The 18675-nt window shown below is 40.4% G+C and overlaps 1 protein-coding gene across 6 annotated transcripts in view; it reads left to right on the plus strand.

The window, feature by feature from the left end:
* Positions 1-18675, plus strand: part of LOC123970898 (cAMP-specific 3',5'-cyclic phosphodiesterase 4D-like) — a 124715-nt gene that overhangs the window by 82620 nt on the left and 23420 nt on the right. For 3 of the 6 annotated variants that reach the window (XM_046049275.1, XM_046049276.1, XM_046049280.1), the window contains 3 exons: positions 16234-16425; positions 17142-17183; positions 18589-18625. In XM_046049275.1, coding sequence (XP_045905231.1) covers positions 16234-16425; positions 17142-17183; positions 18589-18625 — 271 coding nt within the window. Of the gene's footprint in view, positions 1-2297; positions 2660-16233; positions 16426-17141; positions 17184-18588; positions 18626-18675 lie in introns of those variants that run through there. The other 3 variants (XM_046049277.1, XM_046049278.1, XM_046049279.1) reach the window with 2 other exon arrangements.

Here is an 18675-nt window from a genome sequence, read left to right on the forward strand (position 1 = left end):
TTGACCGTGTCTCTTTCACATGTAACGTTAGCTATATCGTTACCTTCAGGGCATGTCTATCAAGTCAATTTACATACTGCATCAATGCACACATGCATATACTAATGCCAAGTTAGCTAACCTTTAAAATAAGCAGTAAAACAACACAAAACACTGCAACTCTTACAGCTTCCAAGTTTGATGTCGGATCACGTACAGCCCATTGATCTGTCCTTGAACCGTTAACAGAGCTTGTTACGGTTGTGGAACTTTTGAAGCACTAATTTATTAATTTAACACGCCCTGAATTGTACAGTATGAACATTGCGGTTGTTGCGATGCTTGCCTTCCTCCTCGATAGGCTTGACCGGTTATCGCAACAGCCCTAGATTTCCTCATTTGGGCTGGAAGCTAGTTGCTTCCCCTAAGTGACAATGTTTGGTGCACCATTCACAGTGATGTGGACATATGTACTAGACTGTCGTGGTTAAGAATGAAAATGTGGTTTGAGTCTGACCCAATTTCACTGAAGGTGAGATAAGGGGTCCGTGTGAATGAATACAGTCACAGGTGACAGGGTTAGGGGTTGGGGGGTGATGTTGTTTAAATATACAGTAATATACAGGGGATTTGAATGTCGGATTGTTTGTTTTGGTTACTGATATCGTCGGACACCACCAACACCCTCCCACCCACCGAATCTGACGTTGGAGAGGTGTAGAGGGAGGAGGTTTCTGAAGCGGAGTATTCTGGTCTTCATAATTCCATTTGAGCTAGACAGTAAGCTCCTTCTGTCTCCATTAATGCAGGGGAATCTTTGCCTGATGGCCTTGAATTCTTTTCATATTTCTGAACAATTGGGCCATCAGTGTAGTCCTAGGTCTAGCAGTTATCCTCACTCAGTGTGGAAATTAAATAAGTCCACAGCTACAACTATCTGCTGGTATAAAACTAAGCCAGTAGCAGGTTGCTGAAGGTTCAATCTGAGATCAGGCAAAAACCTCTGATTGTGCCTCTGCATCCTCACCATGTGATTGCTTTGCACAATGCTTTAAAGCACCCCCGCACTCCTCCTCCTCCTCTCCCATGTGCCTACCAACACGTCCGATTCGGCCACCTGTCCTGCGTCTCAAAAGACAAATATTTGCCTGCGATGTCGTCAGCAGCAAGACGGTGAGTTGGTGAGATCATCAGATCAGTCCGTCACTCCCTGTGGTGAGACGGACTGGTGCTCCTCTGCTGGAGCTTACTGCTGGTTGGAGCGTGGAGTTGTTAAAATTACACCCAAAAACTACTCTAAAGAAACAGAATAGAACAATAGAAAACAACAGAAACGCATGAATGAGTTTGTCCTCACAATCTGCATGGAATTCATTCATGTTCACAACAATTTCACTTAACCATTCATTTTCAGAAATCAGATACACAATAAATTGATGTTGTCAAGATTGATGTGAAGTTGAAGGAGTTTGAGTGTGTTAAATTGTGGTCAAGGATTTGGTTGTGATGGTTTTTTGTTCTGGCAAGAAATTAATTTATTGTGGGCGTGGGGGTGTGTGTGTGTGTGTGTGTGTGTGTGTGTGTGTGTTGGCTGAGCCTGTAAACAAATATCCACAGAAGGCACGCTGCCTCAGAGAGTTTCCCTTTTCAGAGTGCTGATCTCTCACACACACTGCACACATGCACCTCACATTTACCATACTGTGCCTATACATTACCACACACACACATACAGTGGTGTGAAAAAGTGTTTGCCCCCTTCCTGATTTTTTATTTTTGGGGGGCCATCACTTTTTCACACAAGGCCATGTAGATTTGGATTTTTTCCCCCCTTAATAATAAAAACCTTCATTAAAAAACTGCATTTTACTTATGTTATCTTTGTCTAATATTTCAATTTATTTGACGATCTGAAACATTTCAGTGTGACAAACATGCAAAAAATAAGAAACCTGGTGTTTTCACACCACTGTATTCACACATACACATGGCACAAACTCACTGCACGCACACCTGTGATGTAACTACAACAACCACAGACCCTACCCCCCCTTTACTCATACACACACACTGCTCATACACACTCACATAGTTCATGTCTTTTTTAAAGCCTCCATGTGCTAGAAGAGACAGACAGAGAGAGCCATAGAGAAACGGAGGGAGGGAGGAAGGGAGGAGTGTATCTCCCAAGAAGAGAGAGAGCTCAGCTCTGAACTTCTCAATGTGGATTTGAAACCTTTAGCTCTCTGTTTTCAGCTCTCCAAACCGCATGAAACAGGAGTTGAGGAAATGAGTCTTTAAAAGCCACACTGCTTTGATCCTGCTTCCGTTCTTTACCCTTTACTTATTTGAGACTGGTGGCATGATGCTGAAACACACCGAGGAGGGCTTTCCTCTTTCTGTCTGCGCGTCAATGGAAACCTGGTGTGGTGTGAAGGGAGAGGAGAGAGCGCACGACAGCCGGGGAGTAGTGGAGCCCCTGGGGGAGGAGGAAGAGGAGGATTAGTGGAAAACAAAGCAGAAGGGAGACAAAAACAACCATAAACATGAGTTTACCCACTAACTGTGTGTATCTGGCCCCCTCGGTCCAGGATCGCTACTTCAAAGTGAGGAATGGGAATATCTGTGGATCGCCATGCGCTGTCAACCGGCCCATCGACATCGTCCAGAAACGCAGGCGGTAGGATAGATGTGGTTTTGATCCAGATGTTGTAGTTGCACAACTCTAAACACTGCTCCTTTTCGCCATTTTTCCAACACTTCCATAACATTTGTGATAAAATCACTATAACTTTACTGTAATATTAATGATATAAAGTTATTATAGAGACTGGCATTCAACAGTGAGTGTGTTTTTATAATAATTAATAGTCTTTATCTCCTATGGTAAAACTTCTATAAGATGGGTAGGTTTACACCTATGTATTCTATTATAAAGAACATTTATTAAAAATGGTATTTAAATAACGTTTTAACTTATTATTTTAAGGTGTTTGTGATACCCCCTTCACAATATCTTTAGCATTCATCATTGACTTTATTGTTACCATATTTAGGCTAGTCAATAGTAGGTTGTAATTGTGACTACAGTACTTATTCATTTGTATTGCTGTAGAGGGGTGTATTGTGTCAGGGCTCAGTACTCGTACTGATGCTAGCTAAATTTCAGTCTCTATGCATGTGTATGTGTGTAGTATATACATATATTCGCACTAAATCTGAAAAGTGATTTTGTAGACTTTTGTCCAAATTGTCCAAATCAGGCATAACAGAGATTGAACAAAATCTCTGCTCTTTACTTCTTTACTTCTCAGAACTAAATAGTTTAATCCAGGATGTCAAAATAACATTTATCGTGTTATCTATGCCAGGACAGTGGAGTTGAGCTCAGACTGAATAAATGGCCTGAGTTGGTTTTTAAGTCCTGCTTTATTAGTGTAATGGTGAGTCAGATGGACTGATGAAGTTCTACAGGAAGATCTGAATAGTCATACACTCTGAGTCTGAGTGTGTGCGGTCAAGTTTATACATGATTAATTACTGCATAACGTGTAGAAAAACACATTTAAATATTTATTCTCTTATTACCACTGAGACACAGCACGTGAACTACTCTGTCCTCATCCACAGTATAAATGTCTTCTTGTTTGTCACACACTTAAACTTCACAGAAGAATTCACACACATTCAAAGACACACAAAGAATCCTGAAGTGGCTTTACTCTAAAAAAAAATTACATATAGAAAAATATATGACATGAATTTACATAACTGTCAAATTTCTTGTCTTTTCTGAAGATGAATTGCAGCCAGGTTTATGTCGCAGTAACAAATCTTTACTGTGCGTCTTTTTTTTTATTGAGCTGATTGTGTTAGGGGTAACCCTCCGTGCCGAATGCAGTACTGAAAACTACATTTTTGGATGGACAGATGAGCCTAAGCTGTCAAAGCTGCTGTGAACTTTTAGGTGCACACACAGTTAGAAGTCTGAGACAGTTTAGATGTTCCTTTGTAAAGAAGAAAAGTGTTTTTTTTTAAACAACGTATTATAATGTAATTAATAAAACAAAGGTCATAGCTTTCATTTTACTGCTGTTTTATCAGTCAAAAAACTTAAGTTCTGATTAGAAAGAATTACATGCATTACTACACAGTACACGCGCACACACACGCATTTCATTCTCACCAGATGAGTATACCTGAACATGGCTGCTGCCTTAAGAGTCACAGAAGGAAATATAACTAATTTTGCAGCTGGCCTTTCAGAAAGTCATGACGACATCGGCCTTGTCGGGCGGGGAGGGGGATCAAAGTGTCTTTATAATGTCAACCCACTAATAAAAAACCTTCAAAGGCACATTACTAATGAACACCAAGTCTGACATATTTATAGGCCTGATGGATCAACCACATGTGTGTAATAACACAGTCAGAAAGCAGCGGAGAAAAGTAGAGTGCGCACTGTAATCGTCCAAATCCCAGTAACCCAGCACCCTGTGTAGTTTCCATTAATTCCTAGATGGAAACATACCGCTTTCATCGTCATTGCTTTACCTCGTAAAGTTAGAGGTTTTACAATCAGTTTGGCAAATAGAGATTCATGTCCATCAATGCACATATTTAGCTTCTGCTTTTAGGGTTATGATGAGGTGGGAGTTTGCTGCATGTGAAATGGCATTAGTCCCTCCCTTCTATTCACTTTCTGATTTAGTTATCTCTTTTAAGCTCAGTCATTTCACAGTTACTCATAGTGTCATATTCTATCCTGTCCTGCTCTACAATTCCCTGTCCTGTCATAATTGCTCAATGATTTTGGTTGTTTAATTCCGACTCTGACTTACTCATGAAGTTTTACCTCCCAGCAGGGATTACTGATGTCAACTAGACACTGACTCACACAGTGAGATGGGGACTAACAGCTAATTAATCTTGTGATAATAATAACAATGATAATGATGTTAATTCAACAGCACTGTAAGATCATAGCAATACAACAGCCATTGTATAAGAAGCTATAATGAATGATAGAGTGAATTTATCTAATTTATGTAAATGACCCTCCAAATAATCACATGACATAAATTAGATCAATTCAATAAAATATATATTTTTTTCCATTTCAAGGACACCTGCCATCTGTTTATTGCCAGTGTGATGCAGTTAATTCACTGTTTCTTGTGCTTGAATAATGTTTTTTGACTCCATTAACAGCTATTCTTTGGTGTGTCACCATGTGTAGATGAATAGAATGGAATAAATTTAAGCTCTGATGTGATATTTCTTGAAAGTGGTAGCAGACAGGATTTAGTTGCTGAGGTCAGAGGGGTTTTGCTCTTAGCATGTTGGTGACAGTCATGATGAATGTTGCGTGTATGTGCTGCCTTGTGCTCTTGGCTGCTTGTGAAACAACACACTTAACACCTCGCAGTTCATGGTACTTCAGTGAATCTCACCAGTTTGTGTTTTAGTGTGGATCTGATCAGTGTTTGAAGAGTTAACAACACTGAACACACTGTTCTCCCATGCAAACCACAGTTAGATGTTTTTTAATGATAACTTGCAGTTTTGTCCGGGGTTTGGTGAACAGTATTTAGTCATGTAGTTGTAAGAGTTAAGCCAAATTGCATTTTGAAGGTTGGTTTTCTGTAAGTATTCATGTTGAAGCTGTTGATAGAAAATATTTGTGCTGCTGATTAATATCTTCAAGTTTGACAAATTTGCATTTATTACCTCAAATGTATCTTTGCTCTCATTCTTAAGTTGTCATGCTTCTTTCCTCTCTGTGGATGTTATCAACGAGGAGTCAGTTTTTGTCAAGGGGTCAATGATCTGAGACAGTTTTTGCTATACATGTTTTTCTTAACTTGAAACTTTATCTTTAGGAAAAGAAAGGCTTCGGGAACAGCTTTGCTAACCCTGATTATGTGTTGGAGGTCTGAGGTGTGGCCACAGTTAAATAAGTGCCTGCAGCCCTTTGTCCAGTCTATTTGTGTAAAACACATCCACTGACAAATCTGCAAAAAAAAAACTGTAGTTTTAGACTAACTTTTTAGTCAAAACGTAACTGACGTAAACAAAGCAAGTTTCTGCAGATGCTTCATAATAAAGGCCTACTCATTGTTCTTCACTGAAAGGAAATGATGAGTTGGAAAAAGCAGTAGGCTATATTAACACTTCAAACCTGGTTTTTAGCTGTAACTCTGGCTACTGTAGCTGACTGCACTAACTTTAGCAGCTCTTTTTCTGTGCGATGCATTGTGCTCTATTTCTCACACTTAGATATGCAGGGAAACTATTGTTGAGACAATAACCTTCTCACAGCCTGAAACCACAAAACCTCAAAATCACACTGCTCAAATTAATTTTGGGGTAGCAGATTTTTTAACTATTCGAAAATGACTCTCTTCTGCTATTAGCAAATGAAACTCTGGCATAGTACATTCTGCTTTTAAATGTAGAATTTATTTAAACATTATGAGCAATTAAGCAAATAAACTAATAAGTATTAAGTCAGTACTAAGTCAGTATTCGCTGCTTGTTTTTCTGTTTGTCTGGACAGAAACCTCCATCACATAAACAAATCAGGATAGCAGTGACTGGCTGATATTTCATATCAGTATTTAATTTAAGGCAAACATTTGAGCCAAATATCAGTTTAACTCATGTCACCAGCATGCAGGTGTCATCTGACTTTTCATGCTGTCTGCATATAGCCTGTCCCTTCCAACAGTTCAGAAATGAGATCTGACCTTTGGTGCTATCACAGCAGGTTGGCCAGCCCTCCGGGCCTCAGCCCGTGTCATTGCACCGCGATGTGATGCACAGCTCACTCTAAGCCAGGTCAAAGGTCACTGCAAGCTGCCAGCATGTTGCAACATAATGTAAATGAAGAGTCACGTTAGTTCTGGCAGGGCACTAAAGTCGTGCTCATCATTAGTATGACTCAGCTCTGAGTATCAGCTGACAGTATCGGTGGTCTCATTAAGCCTCTGCAGTTGGTGAAGCTTGACTCACCTGTACTGACACTGTTGATGGATTGCTCCCTCTACAGACTCTTGCTCCATCTGTTTAGGTTCATTTCCATATTTGTCACAGTGATGTGTATATCTTGGGGTTAAGGTGGCTGATGGTCTCCACACTGAATGCTGCACAACTTCAGTGATCCAGTAGGGTGACAGAGTAGGGTAATCTCAAGAGCACTGTATAGTCTGCCAAAAAGTGTTTAATAAGTTGGATTGTATCCTTTGATTTAAGTGTTTACACTCAGTACTTGGAGATGATGTGTAGAGATGAGGCTGACTGATATAGTGTGCTAGAAGCAGAGAGGGGATTTCTGGGACAACTTCCCCTACTTACAATGTGCGTGGAGACGGGAAACAGTAAGAGGACAAAGTTTAAGATTGTTTGAAGTGAACTTTGTCCCTCACCTGCGAAAGGCTGGGAAGATACTTACCTGCCAAATAATTATTAGATAGTTTGAAAAGAAAAACCTTAACTCAAGGTCCACTTACTCGCTTTTACCTGAGTTTTGAAACCACATCTCACAGTCCTACTCAGAGGATGGTTTGCTCAGTTGTCGTCAAAACTATAGAGCTAATTATGGAAATTCATATTAAGGGGAGATCGTGTCCTGTCTCTGGTCAAAGATGGTCGCTGCTCCTCCCAGTCGATGCCGTGACTGGTTTGGGTCTGGTGTTCATTCACTCTCTTGTCCAGGGTCCTTGCCATTTCACAGATGTGCTATAGTGTTCCCCGCAACATAACATAATGAAGTCACACATCCCCCTAGTTTTCTTTATTATATAATACATTTTTCTTTAAAAAGATCCAGCATCCCCCATTTTGATTGATGAAAATATTATACATAACTGATATATTCAGCTAATATAGTCTAGTTGGACAACATTAAGTGATTCACAACAAATACATTTTACAGGAATCTAGAATCGTTTGTGACAAAGAATTTTTGGCCCTGGGCAAGGACTGACAGGAAACATTGACGTGACAGTGGCTCTTCACTGGACTTGATCCCAAATCATTGCCAATTCACAGCTGACGCCTCAAGCCGCTGAACCACAGGACGCCTCTGCTCCGAGTCTCTGGAGTCACTCCTCTCCGTTCCTACAACAAACACGCCTCAACAGAAAATCCCACTGCGTCCACAAGCTCAGCCAGCTGGTTTCCGGCTTGTATCTTTTTAGCGTGTTTCATAGCATCCTTTGTGTTGTAGTCTCTTATTTGGTGGATAACCAGAACTGCAGCTAGCAGAGCGTTGGGCCGAGAATAATTGCAGGCCTGAGAGCCAGTCGATCGGCATTGCAGTGACAGCCATGAAACCACAACTGACGTCAGCAGACAAGTGTGACTGTGTTTGTGTGACTGTGTGTGTACTTGTGTAGAATATCACTGCTAGAATAGTGGACTGAGTGTTATCCTGACATCTGTGTAACTCCAGGAATGATGATCAACTCAGGGACAGATGAACCCTTCACAAAGAGTCTCTGTTCCATTATTTTGTTGCAGGATTAGACAATAGCGTGGTTGATCGACTTCTACGTTCTTTAATCCAAACGAATGAGAAAATTAGGTAACCACATGCAGCCTGCTCCTGCACAGTTTGTCACAGGTGAACTCGATCACCTTCAGGGACTTCAGGGCTCTGCCTCCACAACGGGATGCCAGGTAGGAAAAGGCTGTGTGGGTTGGAGGGAACTTTAAACAACTTTAGAGGTATGACAAGAAGTGTGTCTGCGTGGGAGTGCTTCAGATATGCTGTCACCAGTTGTATGATGGTCAGTATGCATGAGACATGAGCAGTAATGTCAAAAAAAGGTAAAAATTTGATATGGTGAGAGAAAAACATTCTGACTCACACTCATGTTGAAGCTCTGGTTCTTGCAGGGTTTTTTTAAATAGACATACAACATAATACTTTTGCAAGTATCTGCAAGTTTGCAATTATCATCAACACTATGAATATTTATGACACCTGATATTGTCTATTGTCATCTATTTATCATACTCATGTCAGGTTTTTTATGATAAAAAAACATGCATGCATAATTTTGAATATATGTAAAATGCAGGAATGCACCAATCCAACTTTTATCTTCCAGCACCAACACTGATACCTTAACTTGGGTATCTGGTGATACTAAGTACTGATCTAATACCAGTGCTGTTTTTTCCCAGACAAATGTTTGCCTCACTGCATGGAACTCATTTGGATCATTTTTATGTAAAGAAACATGAGGCGGGGATTTCTGTGGCACTAAAATCTGAGTTGGCGGCCAACGCGGACTGAATGAGTTCAACTGACAACAGAAACAATTTGGGATTAATTTTATAATGACATTGAGGAGGACACTATATTTTATGTGGATTAATACATCAAGGCTGATACCCGATCCACTTAGTAAGGTTTGTATCTGGGAAAATACTGTTCCAGTGTGTCATATCGATGCATCCCTAATAAAATGTACAGTACATTCAAAACAGATTTTACTCTTTAATTAGTCATTTTTTATCCAATGCATTTTATTATGTTGAACAATAATCTAACTTCTCTTACATATTGTTAATATAAATAAATATGAAATGTTTCGTTTTACATGAAGTAACCACCTCAAAACAATTAAGACAAAAACAGCAGAGAAAGACACCCCGTTGTCTCCATCTTGTCCCGATCAGCGATCTGATTGGCTGCTTCTGGGTTGCCCTTGCCTAATGAGAGGAGGAAGTAGCACACTCCTGTCTCACCACTGGACTCAATCACTGTATACCGCAAGGCGCCAATTAGTGCTGTATGAACAAGATTAAAGGAGAATTCAGCATGGCCTGTTGCTGGGCAAAGACTGTGTGTGTGTGTGTGTGTTCGTGTGTGTTCGTTCGTGCCCTGAACCAGCCTGTCCAGTTGCACACCAGTGTGATGTAAGGTTGTTCGATTTTCAGGTCGATTCTGGAGCCAAATCTAGATCTCTACTGCTGCGGCTATAATCACACACTGGCTGTGTGTTAAGTGTGTGTGTGTGGTTCTGGGTGGTCCAGTGTGTTCCCCTCCTAACCGGTTTCTAATGATGTTAATGCTGATCAGCCACTGTATGGATTTCTCCCCAGCTGGACGGACAGAGATAATCACTGCACAATAGACTCCATGATCAATACCCATCCGGACGAATGAATCAACCTGCAATCCAAAAATGTAACCTCTTCAGCACTACACCAGTTCATATTTAAAGGGCCAGTCTGCTAAAAAAGGCCACCATTGTTTTTGTAAGTTTGTTGCTTTGGCAGACCCAGGACAGACCCAGGACACCTGCGTAACCAAACCACACCAAAACAGCCCTTTTTTTCTCACTTTCTTTCTAACTTTCTCTTGTGACAGCAATCCAAACAGAGGTCTACTGTTTTCATAGGGACGAGTCCTTCCTCTGCCTGTAGGTCTGAGGTCACACAGAAAATTAATAAACATAGCAGCTGGCTTGACTTGGTGCAACCTTCCCCTCCCCTTGGCTATATTTAGAGAGACATGAGCTGCTCTGAGATCAGATGTTGATGTTGAACACAGAGCTTTTCCTCTGTTTGGACACTGATCAACGGTGGCTGGTCAGGTGGATTGAAAGAGCAACTGGCTCTTCGCAGAGGTGTGGCACTCAGTTTCAATCCAGTATGTTTGCATACAACAGTGGAAATAATTTCATGATCTGTGCACATAATGAAATTCTCACTCTTCTTCTTTCCAAAGTAGAGGTATCTATGGTAAAATGCAACCAAATGTACCAAAACAGAGAGCAGTGGGTTTTTTTTTAAAATTCCATGATTGCAAATACAACATGGTGAAAGTTTTGCGTCAGTGTCATAGGATGAGCCCCGGACTCTTTCTTTTGGGTTGTCTCTTGCTGTCTTTCCTTTTTTTGTTAAGATTAGCATACACGAGGTGAGAAGTGCAGCGAGTGGATTCTGTCTTTAATGCAGTGTGGTACAACAAGCAGCTTTTATATATTTTCTACAGTTTACAGCTGGATCTGAGTAGTGTGATAGCCTTTGTTTACATTTATCTTGTGGAATTCTACCTGCTTCTTTCGTGGACATTGGTAATTTCCTGTATTATTGTGGTTTGTCATTCAGGCTGAACTAAGCTTACCTTGTCTTTGTTTATCCAATTGTGGGTACTTTTTGTCCAGCCAATCAGCTGCTGTAGTGCACCGTAAAGCAGCTGGTAACATTTTTCGAAAGTGCTTTGCAAAAGGGACTTTGCCATTCATGGTTAGTGTCTTAACCCTTGAGAAATGGAGATGTCCTGACCTGTTTTAAATTTGACCAATCAGCTTCTTCACCTTTTCTTTGGGAAATAATTTAACTACAGGGTAATTATGTGAAGTTTTGTACAGATGTGGGCTGATCTTTTCTTTCTTACTTAAATGACTTTGCTGCTTGTTCTTGTCCTGCCCTGCTGACCAACACACACACACTGTAAACACCACACACACACACTGACAGTGAAAGGAAAGGAAAGATCTGTTTGGCAGGGGCCTGGATGAGGGGGAAGCGGGTTGTTTTTCTGCCTCTTTCAGATCAAATGTACAATAGGCTTGAGGTGTAAAGCAAACAAACCCTCATTACTCCCTGAACTCTCTCACTCCCCCCCCCCACGCACACCACCCTTCTAAAAGTTTCCTCTCAAACTGCTCTATACTTACGCTGTTTTTCTAATTATTTAAAATCATTAGTAAATTTAAGCTATTATATATTCTTTTCCTCTGTCTCTCTCTGTCTCACACACACACACACAGACACACATTCACAAAGTGTTCCCTGGTCTGTTTTCCTCCTCTCCTCCTCACCTCTCGCCTCCTTCCTGGTGTGATGTTTTAGGCCCCTCGGCCAATTCCCACGCTACGAGGAAAGAAAACAGGAGGGAGCAGTTGTGTATATGTGTGCGGGCTGACCTTTGACCCTGGTCCTGTGTCATCTCCCATCAAATAACATCTGGCCTTGACGGTTGTTTTTCTTTATCACTCTCAAATACATAACAGAAAGTTCCTTAAGTCCTTCGGCCCTGGTTCCCATGAGCCCATCACAAACACGCATGCATGGACATCAACTGGAACTAGTCGTGCTTGGCATTTCCCATCTTAAGGCTTTAACTTTTATTGCAGTTACAGAGGCTAACTCTAAGAAAAGACTTTATGAGGATGATTTAAGGTCAGCGTTGGATGAAAAATGTGGCTGCCTCAACTCAAAGAAGATAGCAGTGGGCATGGCCCAACATCAAAGTGACTGTAACTCAAATACTGCGACAGCAACACAGTTATTTGTTCAACAGCTTGTTCAGGGAAGAGCATTATTACAGTGACATTTTTCGATTAACATCGGGATGATGAAATGGAAACTTTGTTAATTACCACTTTCAGCCTGCAGTCTTTTTTATTTGGTTTCAAGGAAAATGTTTCCTCCTGTTCGATATGGTGATGAGGTGCAAACTAACCATCCTGGGAAAGAAGCAGAGGTTAGGATGTAGATGTTAAGGGATGTGTGTATGAGAAAAGTTTAGTAAAACAGAGTTTAAAGAGAGAAAAGGGAGCTGTCATTTACGTCAGAGAAATGGAGAACAATGCTGGAGGCAGGAGACAGACCAAGGTCAGCTTGTTATGTATGCTGCAACTGAACAAGACGCCAGCCTGCCTGCCTGCATGCCTGCCCGCCTGGCTGCCTGTCTGTTTAAAGGGAGGATGCCTTACATATTTATTGCGCAAGCTGGTTTACAGTCCTACTGTACTGGAAAAGGAAATTACAAACAAAATAGCATTAGGAATGATAAAAAAAAGAGCTCACATAGATCTAGACACAATTAAGATCAGATCAGGATACTGAAGACTAGATTTGAGCAGAGCCTTGGTTATGGGAAGTTATGGAAGTCCTTTTTTAGAGAAAGGTAGAAACCTGATTTTATGAGTCATGTTTACTGCACGTTTGGAAATTAGTTGAGGTTTAGATGCATTGTTTTATGTATCATACGAATTATTTTATTTTATTTAAGAATAATTTGTTAGAACAGGACCTGTGCATTAGTCACAGATGCTGTAGTACCATATTTTTGTCACTAGTGGGAGCTATCACCCTATCAGACTAATGTTGGCTGGCGCTACTTTTGAATGGGAATTAATGCCATTGAACTACAGCTGCTGAATGAAAGCTCAAATGTGATTATGAGTCTCTGAGATGTAAAATGATCTGAATGTGTGAAAATCTGCCACCAAAAACATAAAAAAAATGCAAGAGGTTTAGCGGCTTTTCTTACATTTTTGTATTTTGTGTTTAGTAATCTGCTGTGCAGTCATCTTCAGATGAATCAATTGTTACAGCTTTAAAGAGCAGGAATAATCCCATATATTGAATTAATGTTCAAACAAATATCAGTATCATGCAGTCAAAGTCATCCACCTCTGATATGATGAATACTGAAAAAAAATGTATTTCATTGTTTTCATTCATTGATAATATATTTGTAGGTTAATCCTTCATTTAAAGCGTTAATGGATCCAAGTGAATAGAGGTAGTGGGTCAGCTTGTTGTAAAAAGCTTAAGTTTGGGTTTTAGTGGAAAGATTTAGTTCCCCATGATGGTCTATATAGTATTTTCCACACCGATCAAATTTTACTAGAGAGGGTGTAAAAATGAAGGCCATGACAGATAAAAAAAAATATATACTGGCTTTGTATCTGAGAGACTGTTTAAATTCACAACTGACAATAATTACTGCTCCTGCTTTGTCATGTAATTCAATGAAGGACATAACTCGGTACCAGTGGAGACGATTTGATCGTGTTCAATCTTGGCAGCGGCCTTGGACACTGTCAAAGTGTCCTTGAGCAATATGCTATCTGCTCACTCAGAGATTCAGCTGAATAAAAGATAAAAAAGAAAATTTAGAGTATAAGAGCAGAGGGGCAAACACTGTATTTCTACATGGAGTCAACTAGTATCAACCAGTCAAAAATTTAAAATAGAATATCTTTCATACATGTATTCATGAGGAGGGAGAAATCATCTGCAGCCTGCCTGTAGGGGTACCTACGTAAGCTCCGTCACAAGTCTCCCAGCTCCCCTCTTTCCTGCCAGGCAGATCTATTTATAGCTTCTGACATCACTGGTCTCCTCTGACAGAGCCTCGTCACGGCCGACTACATTGAGCCAGGGGGAGGGTGGGGTGGGGTTTGGGTGAGGTGTGTATGGTGGTGCGGTGGGGGTGTTATAATTGAGGTAAGCCCTGCTGTAGCCCTGCCCCTCTCTGCCACGTTGCACCAATCAGATTTGAGATGCTGAAGAATATCACTGTGCTGGATACAGCCTTCCAGATCACCTCCTCCTCCTCATCTTGGTGTATGTCGCTTTCTCTCTGATTCTGTGAATTGGGCCTTTCATTCAGCATCGATTACATAATAGCCATCTTTCATTTATCAGGCACTGCTATATCTGGTGGGGCACTAAAAATAGACACAGAAGCAACCTTCTATTGCTCTGTTGGCGCTCTGTTTACTATTGTTATAACCAGGGGAGCAGGGAGGGGACATAAAAAATAACAATGCATCTTATTGACTTTAAACCTTAAATTTACGACTCAAGTATCCACGTAAGGTACTTTAAAATCTTTCACGGAACATTAATGTCTTACAATCTATTAATGTAGAATACATTTTTGTGGTAGAATTTAGGTCAGGGAAAAAGTGAATAGTTGTAACCAAAAGTTCGCTGAATTCAATCTTCAGTCGCGTCAAGGGAATGATCAGTCGTGTCCTTGAGCAAGGCCCAGCCCCACTGAGGGAAGGTTGATAAGCTTTAACCCTCCACTACTGTATCACCCCCTTTGTGTGCTCAGACAGAACTCAAAGTCAAGTTCCCCACCTTCCGTCTTTGTTCATCTTTCTGTTTTTTAGCTCTTTGCTGTTTTGTGGTTGCCAAGTGTGTCGTGCAAAACAAAATCTAGTTTGGTTCAAAAGTAAATTTGGAGTAAAAGAGAATTTGTTGAGTGAACGTTTGCAGTACCAAACACTGTTCTTCAGACCCTGCAGACTGACCTCATCTTGACTGGAAGGACTTCAAAAGGATTAAATGAGGGCCAAGTCGAGCTGTGATGCTGTTTGGTTATAGGAGTTGGCGAGAATCCATCTGGCAAAAAGGCAGATTTTGATTCAGATCAGACCACAATAAAATCCAATTTTTATATCATAGACATTAAGTAGTACTTTGATCAGTAATAGGGGTGCCTTTCAATGTGGTGGCTGTGATGTGGTGATAGTGGGATTTTGGGGTGGGGGGGAATGGGTAAGTAGCTCCACTGACGTACCATGGATGATGTCAGTTTTGACGTCATGTGGAGATAGCGGAGGGAAAGATGTGTGTGAGTGTGTGTTTGATTGCGGAAAGTGAGTAATCACAAGGTCACCTGTTTAAGAAGATGCTCACAGTCAGGCCATAACATTTGAATTAACCAGGTAGACATGTTTTTTGTAATATATTTGTTATTATGATGCTTAGGATGTTTCACACTGTCACATCCTGTTCATGAGTTCATGTATCTGCTGTCACTGACTTTTATTGTGATTGTTTGGGATACTTTGTTGAAATAAACGTGCTACTTTATTGAAAAAGCATTTGATATTTGAACAGCTTTCTGCATTTTGTACTTACAGCTACACTCACTCTGAATAGGCTTTTTCATACGTAGCTTATCTTAGCCTCGTCTTATCCTTGTCTTAGCTTTCTTTTTTCTGTCTCCATGTGTACAGATGCACATCAGATTATTTGGCTGTCTCAGGGTTTGAATGCAGTGCTGATCCTTATACTGAGCAAGCTTTGTTTGAACAAACAAAAATGTCTGTCTCACAACAACCGTTTTTCTGAAACATGACCCCAGTCGATAAGTATCCTTGATTAAGTCAAGGGTATTTTTACATGTGTGTCTTTGATTTCTTTATGAACTTTATGGCTGCTTTCGGTATGGCCCATTGCAGTATTAGTAGTAATAGCTATATAAGTAATTTCAGTTTATGTAGTTTTTAGTAAATAACAGCATTAGCAGCAGCAATAGTAGTAGTAGCAATAGTGATAGAAGCCACCCAAAATAATGAAATTAAACAAATAATGAAGTGAAACAAACTGTCAGGCTAATTAGCATGTGGAAATATTCGAAACTGTAACAGTAGTATTTATGTATTTCTCTCTCTCTCTCTCTCTCTCTCTCTCTCGCGGTAGTTTTGATGTGGAGAATGGCCTGTCGGTGGGTCGCAGTCCACTGGACTCTCAGACTAGCCCGGGTTCGGGTCTGGTACTTCAGGCCAACTTCCCCCACAGTCAGCGTCGCGAGTCCTTTCTCTACCGCTCTGATTCAGACTTTGACCTTTCGCCCAAAACCATGTCCCGCAACTCATCCACTGCCAGCGACCTGTAAGTATTTTAAAGATGCTCTCTGTATATTCCTTTGATAATGACATATTGATGTTTAAAGATGTGTGTAAGGTTATTTATTTATTTTGGGCATTTGGGTCCAGACTAGGTGCTGGATACCAACAAATCACTTAACCTGTGTTTTTCCCAAGTCACTCATTAGTAGTGCACCTCCACAGTGAACATTTACTGTTAATAATAAATTATAATTATTAATACATCATTAAATAATTGTTACAAAATTGGATGCATGTAGTAGATTTTTTGAGCATATTTTGACTTCTAAAGCTTTAAATTGTGTCTCTTTAAATTGGGATCCATATGTACAGCTTACTGTACTGTATATAGCATCAGATTACATGGATTGTATCACTACTGTTATAGTGGAGTTACTAGGGAATTTATTGGCAGTATTTACTTATGTAAACCCATCCAAGGTCTTTTTTACACTGTAAAAAGTACATTTTTGGCCTCTGGCTTTAAAGATGCTTTTGGTAGCAGAGCTCATGTTTGTCAGTGTAAACAGCAGAGCAATCAAGTTAAATTCAGACATATGACTAAATCCAAAACTTTAATCTCAGCTCAGATCTAACTTAGCATTCGGTTTCTGCCTGTTTATACAGCTAAAGATTTCTCTCTGCAGCTAGTAGTCTCTTTGAAGCCAGAGTGTAAATGGGGCCTCGTCCACCAATAGTTGTCGCTCCTTTGTTTTGAAGGGAGGAGGGATTGAAGAATTGGGAAGTCAATTGGATGCCTCGGTGAGACAAAGTGTGAAGACTGCTGTGATTTTCCTGCCCATCTTTTTGAGCTGTGCCATGTTGTCATGAGTCAAACCCACTACCTCCCCTAACCCCCCCCCACACACACACACACACTTCCACATCACCTTGAACATCTCTTGGATGCTCAACTCCAAAATGATCAACCCTGAAAAGTTTTTGAAACAGTCCCAGCAAGCATTTGACAGATGGTGATCTTGTATCACCCATGTTTGAAGTGAACCCAAGGAAGTACAAACATTTGCCAATTTGATAATATAGCACAGTAAAAGAAACACATTAGAATGTTTTTTTGATATTTAGGTCTTGAGTTCACAAAACAGTGAAAGACAATACAGTCTTGGGTTTTCAGTGCTGGCACAAGGTGTCATATCTATAGTCATTCAATGTCAAAATGTTTGCTGGACAGATGTACAGGCTGACTTGAGTGTGACTCTGACACTTTTCTCTCACAAGTCTAAATGGTTATGAGTTGCATGTCATGATTCTGAAGTTTCCAGAAAGCTCTGCCTTTCCAAAAGTTGGCTTTCCCACCACCCAATGCATGAACACTGCTCCTCTCCTGCACATAGTTCAAGTTATACAAGTATGTATCTTGGAGGCCTTATGTAAGAGCAGAATTCAATCTGCATCAAGTGATGTTTGACCCTCATAAAACACAGGCCTGACATTGGGTTAAGTTGTCATGACCATCTTATTATCACATTTTTGCCTAAGTTACACCTCCAGTAGGCACAGAACAACATTGGCTTCTCATTGGAGACTCTAGCCACTCAACAAATTTAATTTCAATATTCACTTTCCTTTTTACTCCACCAACTACCTTTGATTAATTTGTGTTTATTTGCCTTCATGTTGGACAGGTAGCATACACTCAGCTTGTCTGAGCTTGTTTGCTGGAAACAGCTGCCAGTGGTGGTTTTATAAGGCATCATTAATAAGAACCATGAGGCCAGAGAACCAAAACAATGAGCTAAAATCTGATTTAAAGTTAATACTAAAAACCAGTCTTAATGCAGGTTTACTGTTATTAAATCTCAATGGGTAGATGCAGCATTGATAAATGTGTCAGAGTAAGTAAGTGTTAGTCTTTCTCCTTATTTACCTCTTGTCTTATTTGAGCTTTAAAACAGTGGTACTGTGGCTCTGCCCACTGACGTTTAACTGATCTACATTTTTGCCTCTAAGAAATATTTGTAAAACTACCTCCTCTCCTCCTATAAATCAAGTGTGATATTTGAGACCAATGTGGGTCGTAGCCAACTGTAGCATCCCTGTACGCTACTCACATTAAGATATTACGTGGCGTTTCCCTTCTGTTCCATGGCTCCTCACATGGCTTTTTCACTTGCTGTCTGTTTATGTTTGTCTATGGTTTTTGCAGGCATGGAGAAGACATGATAGTGACTCCATTTGCACAGGTTAGTAGCATTGTGTATTGCTGGTTCTGTAAGACCATTGGCTGCATTGA

This window comes from Micropterus dolomieu, linkage group LG05 (genome assembly GCF_021292245.1).
Source record: "Micropterus dolomieu isolate WLL.071019.BEF.003 ecotype Adirondacks linkage group LG05, ASM2129224v1, whole genome shotgun sequence".
Classification (NCBI taxonomy): Eukaryota; Metazoa; Chordata; class Actinopteri; order Centrarchiformes; family Centrarchidae; genus Micropterus; species Micropterus dolomieu.